This window comes from Taudactylus pleione, unplaced genomic scaffold, assembly GCF_031769625.1.
Source record: "Taudactylus pleione unplaced genomic scaffold, aTauple2 ptg002170l, whole genome shotgun sequence".
Lineage (NCBI taxonomy): Eukaryota > Metazoa > Chordata > Amphibia > Anura > Myobatrachidae > Taudactylus > Taudactylus pleione.
Window position 1 is genome coordinate 280,505 of NW_028286564.1, and position 13,384 is coordinate 293,888.

The 13,384-nt window shown below is 48.4% G+C and overlaps 1 protein-coding gene across 1 annotated transcript in view; it reads left to right on the plus strand.

Annotated features, from left to right (window-relative positions):
• The window catches only part of LOC148433693 (proton-coupled zinc antiporter SLC30A2-like), a 104,448-nt gene extending 97,033 nt beyond the window's left edge, over positions 1–7,415 (plus strand). The window contains exon 8 of the mRNA XM_088465826.1: positions 6,960–7,415. Coding sequence (XP_088321952.1) covers positions 6,960–7,105 — 146 coding nt within the window. The 3' untranslated portion in view covers positions 7,106–7,415. The remainder of the gene's footprint in view (positions 1–6,959) is intronic.
• Positions 7,416–13,384: the final 5,969 nt, after the last annotated feature.

Consider the following 13,384-nt stretch of genomic DNA (forward strand, 5'->3'; position numbering starts at 1 on the left):
AGGCAGCGTTATGGTGCAGGGGGCACATTGGTAAGGCAGCGTTACGGTGCAGGGGGCACATTGGTAAGGCTGCCTTACGGTGCAGGGGGCACATTGGTAAGGCCGCGTTACGGTGCAGGGGGCACATTGGTAAGGCCGCGTTATGGTGCAGGGGGCACATTGGTAAGGCCGCGTTACGGTGCAGGGGGTACATTGGTAAGGCCGCGTTACGGTGCAGGGGGCACATTGGTAAGGCAGCGTTACGCTGCAGGGGGCACATTGGTAAGGCAGCGTTACGCTGGAGGGGGCACATTGGTAAGGCCGCGTTACGCTGCAGGGGGCACATTGGTAAGGCCGCGTTACGGTGCAGGGGGCACATTGGTAAGGCCGCGTTACGCTGCAGGGGGCACATTGGTAAGGCCGCGTTACGGTGCAGGGGGCACATTGGTAAGGCCGCGTTACGTTGCAGGGGGCACATGGTAAGGCCGCGTTATGGTGCAGGGGGCACATTGGTAAGGTCGCGTTATGCTGCAGGGGGCACATTGGTAAGGCCGCGTGGTGGTGCAGGGGGCACATTGGTAAGGCCGCGTGGTGGTGCAGGGGGCACAATGGTAAGACAGCGTTATGGTGCAGGGGGCACATTGGTAAGGTAGCGTTATGGTGCAGGGGGCACATTGGTAAGGCCGCGTTATGGTGCAGGGGGCACATTGGTAAGGCAGCGTTATGGTGCAGGGGGCACATTGGTAAGGCAGCGTTATGGTGCAGGGGGCACATTGGTAAGGCAGCGTTACGGTGCAGGGGGCACATTGGTAAGGCTGCCTTACGGTGCAGGGGGCACATTGGTAAGGCCGCGTTACGGTGCAGGGGGCACATTGGTAAGGCCGCGTTATGGTGCAGGGGGCACATTGGTAAGGTCGCAGTATGCTGCAGGGGGCACATTGGTAAGGCAGCGTTATGGTGCAGGGGGCACATTGGTAAAGCCGTGTTATGTTGCAGAGGGCACATTGGTAAGGTCGCGTTATGGTGTAGGGGGCACATTGGTAAGGTTGCGTTAAGCTGCAGGGCGCACATTGGTAAGGCCGCGTTATGCTGCAGGGGGCACATTGGTAAGGCCGCGTTATGCTGCAGGGGGCACATTGGTAAGGTCGCGTTATGCTGCAGGGGGCACATTGGTAAGGTCGCGTTATGCTGCAGGGGGCACATTGGTAAGGCCGCGTGGTGGTGCAGGGGGCACATTGGTAAGGCCGCGTTATGGTGCAGGGGGCACAATGGTAAGACAGCGTTATGGTGCAGGGGGCACATTGGTAAGGCCGCGTTATGGTGCAGGGGGCACCTTTGTAAGGCAGCGTTATGGTGCAGGGGGCACATTGGTAAGGCAGCGTTATGGTGCAGGGGGCACATTGGTAAGGCAGCGTTATGATCGCAACGAGACCCTGTGGTAGGGTCTCTGCTCTCGCAAGCCCGAGTGGACTTCCTGCTCTAATAGAGCAGGAAGTCCACTGCTGACATCACAAGTTCCTAAGTGAATGCCTCCGTGGGCCCAGGTGTGATGTCACAGGATAGAGGGTGGGTTATCTGCTGTCTCCCTGTCTTTGTGCTGTGTGTGTGGGCCCAGGTGTGATGTCACAGGATAGAGGGCGGGTTATCTGCTGTCTGTATGTGTGGGCCCTGGTGTGATGTCACAGGATAGAGGGCGGGTTATCTGCTGTCTCCCTGTCATTGTGCTGTATGTGTGGGCCCTGGTGTGATGTCACAGGATAGAGGGCGGGTTATCTGCTGTCTCCCTGTCATTGTGCTGTATGTGTGGGCCCAGGTGTGATGTCACAGGATAGAGGGCGGGTTATCTGCTGTCTCCCTGTCATTGTGCTGTATGTGTGGGCCCAGGTGTGATGTCACAGGATAGAGGGCGGGTTATCTGCTGTCTCCCTGTCATTGTGCTGTATGTGTGGGCCCAGGTGTGATGTCACAGGATAGAGGGCGGGTTATCTGCTGTCTCCCTGTCATTGTGCTGTATGTGTGGGCCCAGGTGTGATGTCACAGGATAGAGGGCGGGTTATCTGCTGTCTCCCTGTCATTGTGCTGTATGTGTGGGCCCAGGTGTGATGTCACAGGATAGAGGGCGGGTTATCTGCTGTCTCCCTGTCATTGTGCTGTATGTGTGGGCCCAGGTGTGATGTCACAGGATAGAGGGCGGGTTATCTGCTGTCTCCCTGTCATTGTGCTGTATGTGTGGGCCCAGGTGTGATGTCACAGGATAGAGGGCGGGTTATCTGCTGTCTATATGTGTGGGCCCAGGTGTGATGTCACAGGATAGAGGGCGGGTTATCTGCTGTCTCCCTGTCATTGTGCTGTATGTGTGGGCCCTGGTGTGATGTCACAGGATAGAGGGCGGGTTATCTGCTGTCTCCCTGTCATTGTGCTGTATGTGTGGGCCCAGGTGTGATGTCACAGGATAGAGGGCGGGTTATCTGCTGTCTCCCTGTCATTGTGCTGTATGTGTGGGCCCAGGTGTGATGTCACAGGATAGAGGGCGGGTTATCTGCTGTCTCCCTGTCATTGTGCTGTATGTGTGGGCCCAGGTGTGATGTCACAGGATAGAGGGCGGGTTATCTGCTGTCTCCCTGTCATTGTGCTGTATGTGTGGGCCCAGGTGTGATGTCACAGGATAGAGGGCGGGTTATCTGCTGTCTCCCTGTCATTGTGCTGTATGTGTGGGCCCAGGTGTGATGTCACAGGATAGAGGGCGGGTTATCTGCTGTCTCCCTGTCATTGTGCTGTATGTGTGGGCCCAGGTGTGATGTCACAGGATAGAGGGCGGGTTATCTGCTGTCTCCCTGTCATTGTGCTGTATGTGTGGGCCCAGGTGTGATGTCACAGGATAGAGGGCGGGTTATCTGCTGTCTATATGTGTGGGCCCAGGTGTGATGTCACAGGATAGAGGGCGGGTTATCTGCTGTCTCCCTGTCATTGTGCTGTATGTGTGGGCCCAGGTGTGATGTCACAGGATAGAGGGCGGGTTATCTGCTGTCTCCCTGTCATTGTGGTGTATGTGTGGGCCCAGGTGTGATGTCACAGGATAGAGGGCGGGTTATCTGCTGTCTCCCTGTCATTGTGCTGTATGTGTGGGCCCAGGTGTGATGTCACAGGATAGAGGGCGGGTTATCTGCTGTCTCCCTCTCATTGTGGTGTATGTGTGGGCCCAGGTGTGATGTCACAGGATAGAGGGCGGGTTATCTGCTGTCTGTATGTGTGGGCCCTGGTGTGATGTCACAGGATAGAGGGCGGGTTATCTGCTGTCTCCCTCTCATTGTGCTGTATGTGTGGCTTCCGTTGCTTTTCCTTATGGCTATTGTTTAGGGTTTTCACTTAAACCAGCAAATTGTCTTTTATTTCTGTTTTCCTTCTTCTAGATCTGCTCGGTGTCATCTGAGCATATTTACTTGGACAAGACTTCTGTCCGCCGCAGTTTCTCTGTGTGTTCTTTACGACGCACATAAACATGGTTGGCCGGCTACACAGCAGACCATTGCACATTAGATCCCCTTGGTCATCACTCAGGCTTATTCTAGAGTAGGGCGAGCGGCATCGGACCGGGTGTCAGCGCATTCCATGGACGGTGGAGACTTCCTGGACAGGCTGACACGGGGCATAGGCAGGAGAGGTCTGTCATGTAGCTACCAGGTCCTCTGTCCACACGTTTGCTTGTTTTTACTGCTTTCAGGTTTTTTTCTCTGGGGACACCCATTTTGGGCATACAGTTTCTCTGGTATGGTAGCCTGAGTATTTGTTTCCCTGGGGTGGCTGTTGAACGTCCCATGGTCCAGAGTCCCCCAGCCTTGCTGCCAGAGAAGAGGAATTTTGGTCACTTATCGTTGAATCCTTTTCCCTTAATCGGGCTGGGGGACACTGCGTTCCCTCCCTCATGCTCAGTCGTGCAAGGTTTTAGTTCTTGACCGTCACTTCTGGTTTGTTTTATTGCTTTAACAGTTTCACTGGGTTATTGCTACTCTTTTCTGGACTCTTTTAAAGAGCATTTCTAAGTGCTTTGCTTCAAGCTCTGCCATATCTTTGGAGCAGACCCTTTTGGATTATATCCGACAATGCCATGTGTATGTACAGTACATAAAACCACCAAGGGAGGGCCCAAATCTTTTTGACGATAGCAAAGGCAACCAAGATCTTTCGCTGGGCAAAGAGGTAAGTTCTGGTGATGTCAATGGTCTTCATCCGAGGTGTAGAAAACTGGGATGCCAAGTATCTCAGCCAGCATGCTGTTCATCTAAAGGAGTGACCTTGGATAGACCATCTAGGTTATCTTTTAACGCTGATTACCATGATTCCACATGTCCTCTAGAAGTTCAAGGAAAAGAGGATCCCAGTCATTCTTGTTGTATTGGACTGGCCAATATTCTTATTCTGGCAGCAGAACCTCTGTGGAGACTGGGTAGATCTTCTAAGTTCAAGGTTCCTTCTTCCATCCAGACTGAGCTCAGTTGGCTTTAACAGAATGACTGTTGAAGAAATTATACTCTGATGTAAAGGGTTTTTCTCACCGTGTCATCCAAATATTGATTGGAGCTAGAAAACTGGTATCTTCTAAGAAACCACTGCAGCTTTTGGAAGAAATATATTTCTTGGTGCGAGTGCAAAAATCTGCATGTTAGGATCTGAGTTTGTTGTGGACCCGGGGTGGAAATAGGAGCAGACACTTGAACAGATTTAAATTGAAAAGTGGGTTTTTTAATGGGTGAACTTGCAGACATGTACACGTATAATAAAATAAAGTCCAGAATGTAAGAGGAGGGTGATGATTAGAAACTGTAGTGAAGTATGTATAGGTAATGTCCAGCTAGTGGCAGAACTAATAAAAGTCTTTGTAATCCATATGGTCACTGCAAGGCTGCAGACAGGATAACATTACAGATTGAAACTGGTGAGGTGAAATCCGGAGAGGTAATGGAGTAATTAGAATAGCAGCAGCTGAAGAATTAAGTGGAGAGTTGTACTGAGATGGCTCAGTGTAGAAACAGAGAGCTAGGTAAATGGAGGCACCGTAGGTTCAGGGTTAACTGTACACACAGGTCCTTCGGCAGGGAAAGGGTAAGTAGAAGGTGCAGGATGGTTCCAGCAGGAGACTGGGAGCAGGCAGAGTGGTGCAGGCTACTTGGAAGCTGGGATCCAGCAGGAGCACAGGCGAGCACTCAAACAGGCAGGTTTACAGGAGCACAGGAACTCTCTCACAGCATACGCTGTGAAACACATTGCACTGGCAACTATGGGAAGCTCTGAACTCCCTTAAGTACCCAGTGCAGAATCATGATAGGTCAGAGAGAGCATGTGACACGCCAGGACTGGAGCAGCAAAGTCACATGACCAGAGGCAAGATGGCGGCACCCATACCAGAGCGGAATGGAAACACCACCAGGCTTACCCCGGCCAGAATGACACAGTGCCCACGGAACACTTCGCACAGCCAACGCCAGACACCAGCCCCTCCGCCGGAAGGACCACTCCACAGCGCCCTCACAGGTAATACTCGTCCCCTATGCCCAGAAACCCTGGTCGTGACACTGCACACTTCAGCCTTTAAGTTAGCTGGTCTCTTCTCATTCTTGCAAGATGACTTGGAATGTGGATTGAAGCTTGCCTCACTGAAGGTGCAGGTATCGTCTTTCTCCATCTTTTTTCAAAGGAAACTGACTTCCATTGTGGGTTCAAATGTTCCTTCAGGAAGTGTTTCATGTCCATCTGCCAAAAGTTCCACCAGTGCTGTGGGTCCTTATTTTGGTTGGCTCTTTGAGCTATTTGATTTTATGGACTTCAAGTTTCTTACCTGAAAGTTGTCTTTCCTTTTGGTAATCTCTTCTGCCAGATAAGTGTCCAAATTGTCAGCCCTCTTGTGTTTGTGCCGATCACTATACTTGGTTTTCCATCAGGACCAGCCTGTCCTACAAACAGGTCTCTCTCTTCAGCCAAAGATTTTGTTTTTGGCTTTCATGTTCTAGGTGGACAGATCAGCTTTGTTCAGTCTCACTGACAGTACCCTCATTTTTCTGTGATGCCCACAAATGAAACAAAACAATCCGTGGCCAGATGGATCACACCTACTATTCGCCAGCCATACTTCAGGTAAATGTATTTGTTGCTCATACTACCAGACCCGTGGGCACATCTTGATCAGCATGACACTATGCCATCCGATCCACTGTTCTTACTTCTACTAAATATGACAAGTTTCGCATGTTTGCGGATAGAGACGTCAGCTTTGTGCATGGCTTTGGCTGAGTGAACCCGCCCCCAGGGGCCGCTTTGGAATGTCCCCATGTTTGGCAGGTTGAATGTTTATTTGTAGCTCACCTTTATTAAGTAATAACTGACATTTGGTTGGCTCTATTGGGACTGAAGGGTTACAGGCGGGGACTTGGCAACAAATTAGAGTAGTCTGACAATCATGGGATATAGAGGAGCCGGCGCATCAGTTTCCCAGATGGAGTAAGAGAAGTAGATTTAATGGGGAGTACCAAAAATACTATGTCTTTGTTGTATAAAGGATGTGGACCACACCTCAGTAAATGGTGTCTTCGCCCTTGAGAAGCACTGACTGCAATGAAAGATTGATGGCAATAGTTGGTCAGCCCGGCACATTGGCTTGGAGGAGATTTGGCCCATTCGTCTTTACAGAAATGCTTCAGGTTATGGATGCTGGTGGGCTTACAAACTCTCTAGAACCACATATAGAGCAGTGATTACCAAACTGATCCTCCAGTACCACTAGCAGTTCATGTTTTCCAAACCACCTTTAGAGCTTTAAAATGGGACAATTGACAATAAATACACCCAGACAGTGCACCTAGGTGGTCTAAGCAATGTGAACTGATAGAGGTCCTTAAGAACTGGGGCCCACCCCTGGTGTAGAGTACAGCTACAGTGAGAAAGTCTAAGTACTGAAAAGACGTGTCTGTGTGTGTTTGTACCCTCAGATGAGATCTGCGAAGCGGATGCCATTCTCCGAGAGGCCACAGAACTCCTTCAGACAAAGTTTGAGCTCTTCAATAGTACAATCCAGGTGGAGAAATATCTGGAAGATATGTCAGTATGTCCACAGTGCCAGGATCCCACTGGATAACCAAAATGCCTTCTTCAAAATTTTCCATCTGTCACCCAGAGTAGAACCAGAGATTGCTTGGTCGTAGTTGCAGACACATGAGTTTCAGACCATTTGTACTTTGTCTATTTGCTTTTTCTACAGTATGATCATATCTTTTTGGAATCTAGATAACACACCAAGCACATGTTTCCTTCCATCACATAATTAATGGAGCAAACATTCCCTTATTGCAAGTGAGCAAATAAGTCAAATAGTCAGTGGACCAAATAATTCAGCTCTATGAAATGTCTAACACCCTGCCCATCACTAGTGACAGAAACACCGTCCTCCTCTGCCTATCACTAGCGAGAGAGACACCGTCCTCCCCTGCCCATAAATAGCGGGAGAGACACCGTCCTCCCCTAGCCATAACTAGCGGGAAAGACACCGTCCTCCCCTGCCCATAACTAGCGGGAGAGACACCGTCCTCCCCTGCCCATCACTAGCGGGAGAGACACCGTCCCTCCTCTGCCCATCACTAGCGGGAGAGACACTGTCCTCCTCTGCCCATCACTAGCGGGAGACACACTGTCCTCCTCTGCCCATCAGTAGCAGGAGAGACACGGTCCTCCTCTGCCCATCACTAGCGGGTGAGACACTGTCCTCCCCTGCCCATAACTAGCGGGAGAGACACTGTCCTCTGCCCATCACTAGCGGCAGAGGCACTGTCCTCCTCTGCCCATCACTAGCAGGAGAGACACTGTCCTCCTCTGCCCATCACTAGCGGCAGAGACACTGTCCTCCTCTGCCCATCACTATCAGGAGAGACATACTGTCACCAGCAGTGAAACGTGTGTCATAGAATGTGCCAGCATTATGGCAGATCAGTGATGCATTCTGGGTAAAAAGAGACCATTTGGTATAGATACAAATACGTTTAGATCCTAGAGTGGCATCAAATGTTACAGAGGGAGCCATCATCAGTATTTATTCTGGAGAATCCCACAGGAAAATATCACATACATTAATCTTATCTGAGAGGACCCACATTACATCATCGCCATGGCAACTTGGCGCCACCATGCTGCCGCAGTACATCATGCTGGCTTTGCAATTGGCCCACTGGTTGGGTGATTGTAGTTTCTGGATTAAGTCTTAGGGGGGTCACATAATTTGGATGTGGTTAATACATTTATGATTATCTCTTAATGTCAGTGCTGGAGAGGCTAAGTCAGCTCTGGTTATTCACTAAGTGTATTCAGTGCGTCTGTTATGTTCTTCTAGAGAACTAAGCTTAGGACTGTTCTAGGAAGTATAACTGAACGATAAGAGAAAGTGCTGCCGATGGTTACTGCCAGGTGGGGGCAGAGGAAGTACAGTACCCCAGTTACAGTCCTCAAATCCAGCAATAGATGAATGACCATACACAACCCCACCAGTTATCCTGTGCACTCACACTGTACTTACACTGGGCAGCCCCATAGTGACAACACTCTGCCCTGTAGGGTGCAAGTCCCAGTGATGGCATTAGCTCCTCCTACAAAATGGCTGACTCCAGTATGTCCAGTCACACGGTATAGTGTCAGCCAGCGAGGCCAGTGTAACACTAAGAGGACAGTGTGATACCATCATAATTATTTATCTTATACAGAGTTTGTCTGACTGCACATCTGCAGCTCATATATGGCACTCGCGGAAACTACAGCTACACTCAGTGTAAGTAGCCAAACTCTTCTGCCCGCTGCTCTCAGTATTTTGCCTTTCCCTGCTCTTTGAAGATATATATGTGTGTGTGTGTGTGTATATATATATATATATATATATATACACATACATACACATATACACACACACACACAGAGTCAGGTGCATAAATATTGGGACAGTGACAGAATTCTCATATTTTGGCCTCTAGTCACCACCACAATGGCTTTGAAATGAAACAAACAAGATGTGCTTTACCTGCAGACTTTCAGATTTAATTTGAGGGTAATTACATCCAAATCAGGTGAACGGTGTAGGAATTACAACGGTTTCTCTATGTGACTCCCACTTTTTAAGGGGCCAAAGGTAATGGGACAAACTAAACAATCCTAAATCTAACTTTCACTTTTTAATACTTTGTTGCAAATCCTTTGCAGGCAATTACAGCCTGAAGTCTGGAACGCATAGACATCACCAGACGCTGGGTTTCATCCCTGGTGATGCTCTGCCAGGCCTCTACTGCAAATGTCTTCAGTTCCTGCTTGTTCTTGGGGCATTTTCCCTTCAGTTTTGTCTTCATCAAGTGAAATGTATGCTCAGTCAGATTCAGGTCAGGGGATTGACTTGGCCATTGCATAACATTCCACTTTTTAGCCTTAAATAACTCTTTGGTTGCTTTTGCAGTATGCTTCGGGTCATTGTCCATCTGCACTGTGAAGCGCCGTCCAATGAGTTCTGAAGCATTTGACTGAATATGAGCATATAATATTGCCCGAAACACTTCAGAATTCATTCTGCTGCTTTTGTCAGCAGTCACATCATCAATAAATACAAGGGAACCAGTTCCATTGTTAGCCATACATGCCCACGCCATGACACTACCACCACCATGCTTCACTGATGAGGTGGTATGTTTTGGATCATGAGCAGTTCCTTTCCTTCTCCATATTCTTCTCTTCCCATCACTCTGGTACAAGTTGATCTTTGTCTCATCTGTCCATAGGATGTTGTTCCAGAACTGTAATGGCTTTTTTAGATGTTGTTTGGCAAACTCTAATCTGGTCTTCCTGTTTTGTGGCTCACCAATGGTTTACACCTTGTGGTGAACCCTCTATATTCACTCTTGTGAAGTCTTCTCTTGATTGTTGACTTTGACACATATACATCTACCTCCTGGAGAGTGTTCTTGATTTGGCCAACTGTTGTGAAGGGGTTTTTCTTCACCAGGGAAATAATTCTTCTGTCATCCACCACAGTTGTTTTCCGTGGTCTTCCAGATCTTTTGGCGTTGCTGAGCTCTCTGGAACATTCTTAAGAGGAAAGAACGCACCGAACAGTTGATTTGGCCACACCTAATGTTTTTGCTATCTCTCTGATGGGTTTGTTTTGATTTTTCAGCCTAATGATGGCTTCACTGATAGTCACAGCTCTTTGAATCTCATATTGAGAGTCGACAGCAACTGATTCCAAATGCAAATGTCACACCTAGAATCAACTCCAGACCTTTTACCTGCTTAATTTATAATGAAAGCCCAAACCAGTCCATGAAATAGCTTTTGCGTTGATAGTCCCATTACTTTTGGCCCCTTAAAAAGTGGGAGGCACATATAGAAACCGTTGTAATTCCTACACCATTCACCATTGGATGTAATTACCCTCGAATTAAATCTGAAAGTCTGCAGGTAAAGCACATCTTGTTTGTTTCATTTCAAAGCCATTGTGGTGGTGAATAGAGGCCAAAATATTAAAATTCTGTAAATGTCCCAATATTTATGCACCTGATTGTGTATGTATATCTATGTGTGTGTATATATATATATATATATATATGTATACACACACACACCCTTACTACCATTGTAAGTTTATGTGATGTAAAGATAAGTCACAACCTTATTCCATAAAACCAACAAAGTGCAAATGTAAATAATTACATTTTAAAGTCAAAGAAGTAAAAATATAAAAACACTTATAACAAGCTAGTTGCATAAGTGTGCACACCCCTTAAGCAATACTATTTTTGGAAGCCTGTTTAGCTGTTGTTATATTATTATACCTCTTCTGCACCTGGACTTTGCAATATTTCCCATTCGTCCCTGTAAGCATTGGGGGAGGAGGGGGGGTCTCCTGTGCGCAGTCCTCTATAGATTATTCCACAGCTGTCAGTGTAGGGGTGAGGCCTGGTTTCTGGCTGGACCATTTGGAGGCTTCCGTCTTCCTTCAGACCCCATACTCCGGTGAACGTAGAGGTGAGCTTTGTTACCATGCTGGAAGGTAAAATTCCTCTCCAGGTGTCTGAGCGCTATTCTGAGCTTCCCTGGATGCCCTCTATGCCACCCCAAAGCGTCACACTGGCTCTGGTGCTCCTAGCGTGATGTATTTGTACCAGGTGTATCTTTCAGAAAGAAGGTCAGAAAGTTCAGTCATGGTCTCATCAGAACATGACAGATTTTCCCCATGTGGGCTTTGGTGTGCTTTGCCCGTCATGGTACCCTGCTTCCTGAACCATGACACTGTTATCACATGCATAATGCCTCCGAATCTCCTCTATACCCCTCTCCTTACATCTTTCAGTAATGAGAGACCATAGATGGATGGAAAGCTCCCTGAGGAGCACAGCCATCCCAGTAGGAGGCAACTAAGAAAAGTGCCGTGGACTCCTATGGGAACAGCTGATGGTTATTTGGGGCTAATCACCATCCCCGCTGGCAGGGTAATGCCAGTTACCGTACAGCAGAAGTCAGCTCCATCATGCCTGCATGTGTTTGGCAATGCATTAGTGCCAGGGTCCTGTTAAGGTTGGAATAAGGTCTCAGGTGACTTCAGTCTTTACATCAGAAACACAATAATGGCCAGTACTGAGTTACAGGTCTCATGTCCCGTAGAGTAGCATGTGCCATATCCAGGCAGCATTAATCTGCTAGACCAGGGGTTCCCAACCACCGTCCTCAAAGCACACTAACAGTCCAGGTTTAGGGATAGCCATACTTGAGCACAAGTGACTTAATTAATACCTTGGTTATTTTGATTTACCCGTCTGTGCACAGTCATGTATATCAATAAAAACCAGGACTGTTAGTGTGCTTTGAGGACCGAGGTTTGGAATCACTGTGCTAGACTGAAGCCATCAGATGTGTGGGAAGCGGTGAGAAGCCCCTCTCGCAGGATACTGTACAGAGTCTCGCTGCAGATTACACCTGGTCTCTAGGCTTCTTCTCGGAAGGAATAAAATTCACCTTAATGCTTTAGAAACAGGGACGGAAGCACACTGTACCAGGGAGTAATTCCATTTATCACCATTAACCACCCTCCTCTCTGTGGCTGCGACCTAAAGTTCTCGCCCATCTCTGGTTCGACTTTCCACTTCGCCTATGCAGAGTTCAGCCAACATTCCAAAGTGAAGCGTGATGTTCCGTCACCAGCGTGACACCATATATACGTGAGCACCCACCTTGGTCGGATATTGTGCAATCTGTTGTGTCTCGTGAAGTGAGAGCTTTAATCTGTGTCTCCTCAGTGTTTGTGTCTGGCCAGGCTGCCGGTAGGGACGGGACTTACGCCGCTGTCTCTGGGCTTGCCGATAGATGGCGCAGTTTGCGGATACGATGCGATTGATCCAGGCACATTGCAGACATGGCTCATAGACAGTATAATATTGGGGGGAGGGAGGGGTAACACCATGTGTAATTAGGGAATGGTCTCTCCCTGGTGTAAGTGTTTGATATAATCAGAACAAAGATTTACCCACAACACTAATTTAATGGGTTCTTGGCAAAGCAAGTACATAGTGCTGTCCTCGCTGTCCCGTCGTGACGCTGCAGACAGCCATGCGTTACCATTTACCACATGGTGTCCGCCATTTCAGTGGCTGTGCAATAATACTTGCGCAGATTAAGACCACCCCCAATGTTAATTAAAACAGCCATAATTTCTATCCATGTTCTGCTGCTTGCACCGTTACCCAACATATAACAGAGGAAGAAGATGGCAGCTGCTGTCATTATACGTTGTGTCCAGTCAGACGCGGGGGTCTGTGTACTAAGCTTTGGAGAGAGATAAAGTGGACAGAGGTAAAATACCAACCAATCCGCTCATAACTGTCATTTTCCAAACATAGCCTGTACAGTGAGAGGAGCTGATTGGTTGGTGCTATTTATTTCCCTCCAAGGCTTAGTACATAGACCACTTATTTGCCTGATCTCGCTATGTCATGTCGGCGGCCTATACTGATTAATGTGTAGCTGGAACCGCACGAAGCAATATAGTACCACATCTCACAGCAGCAGAAACGGGAGCTCTGCCGATACCCAGACACCGAGCGTGTATCAGCCACACATAGGACAGGACGGGGTGTGCATCGCAGCTCTCAGGTCTTATGTCCTACACCTGTACTCAGACTTGGTGAGGTCTTCATCCCTGACCCATTCTACATTGTAAGGGTGCCAGTGACATGTCCAATGACACAGCACAGGACACTACGGTCCTCAGCGATTTACCTTCTATGTATAATATCAGCACCAACTCCTATAGGCAGGAGGACACACTGGGTTCCTCAGCGTACTTACTGTATGTATACAGACGTGTCCACATACATCTATCCTCCATGTGCCACAC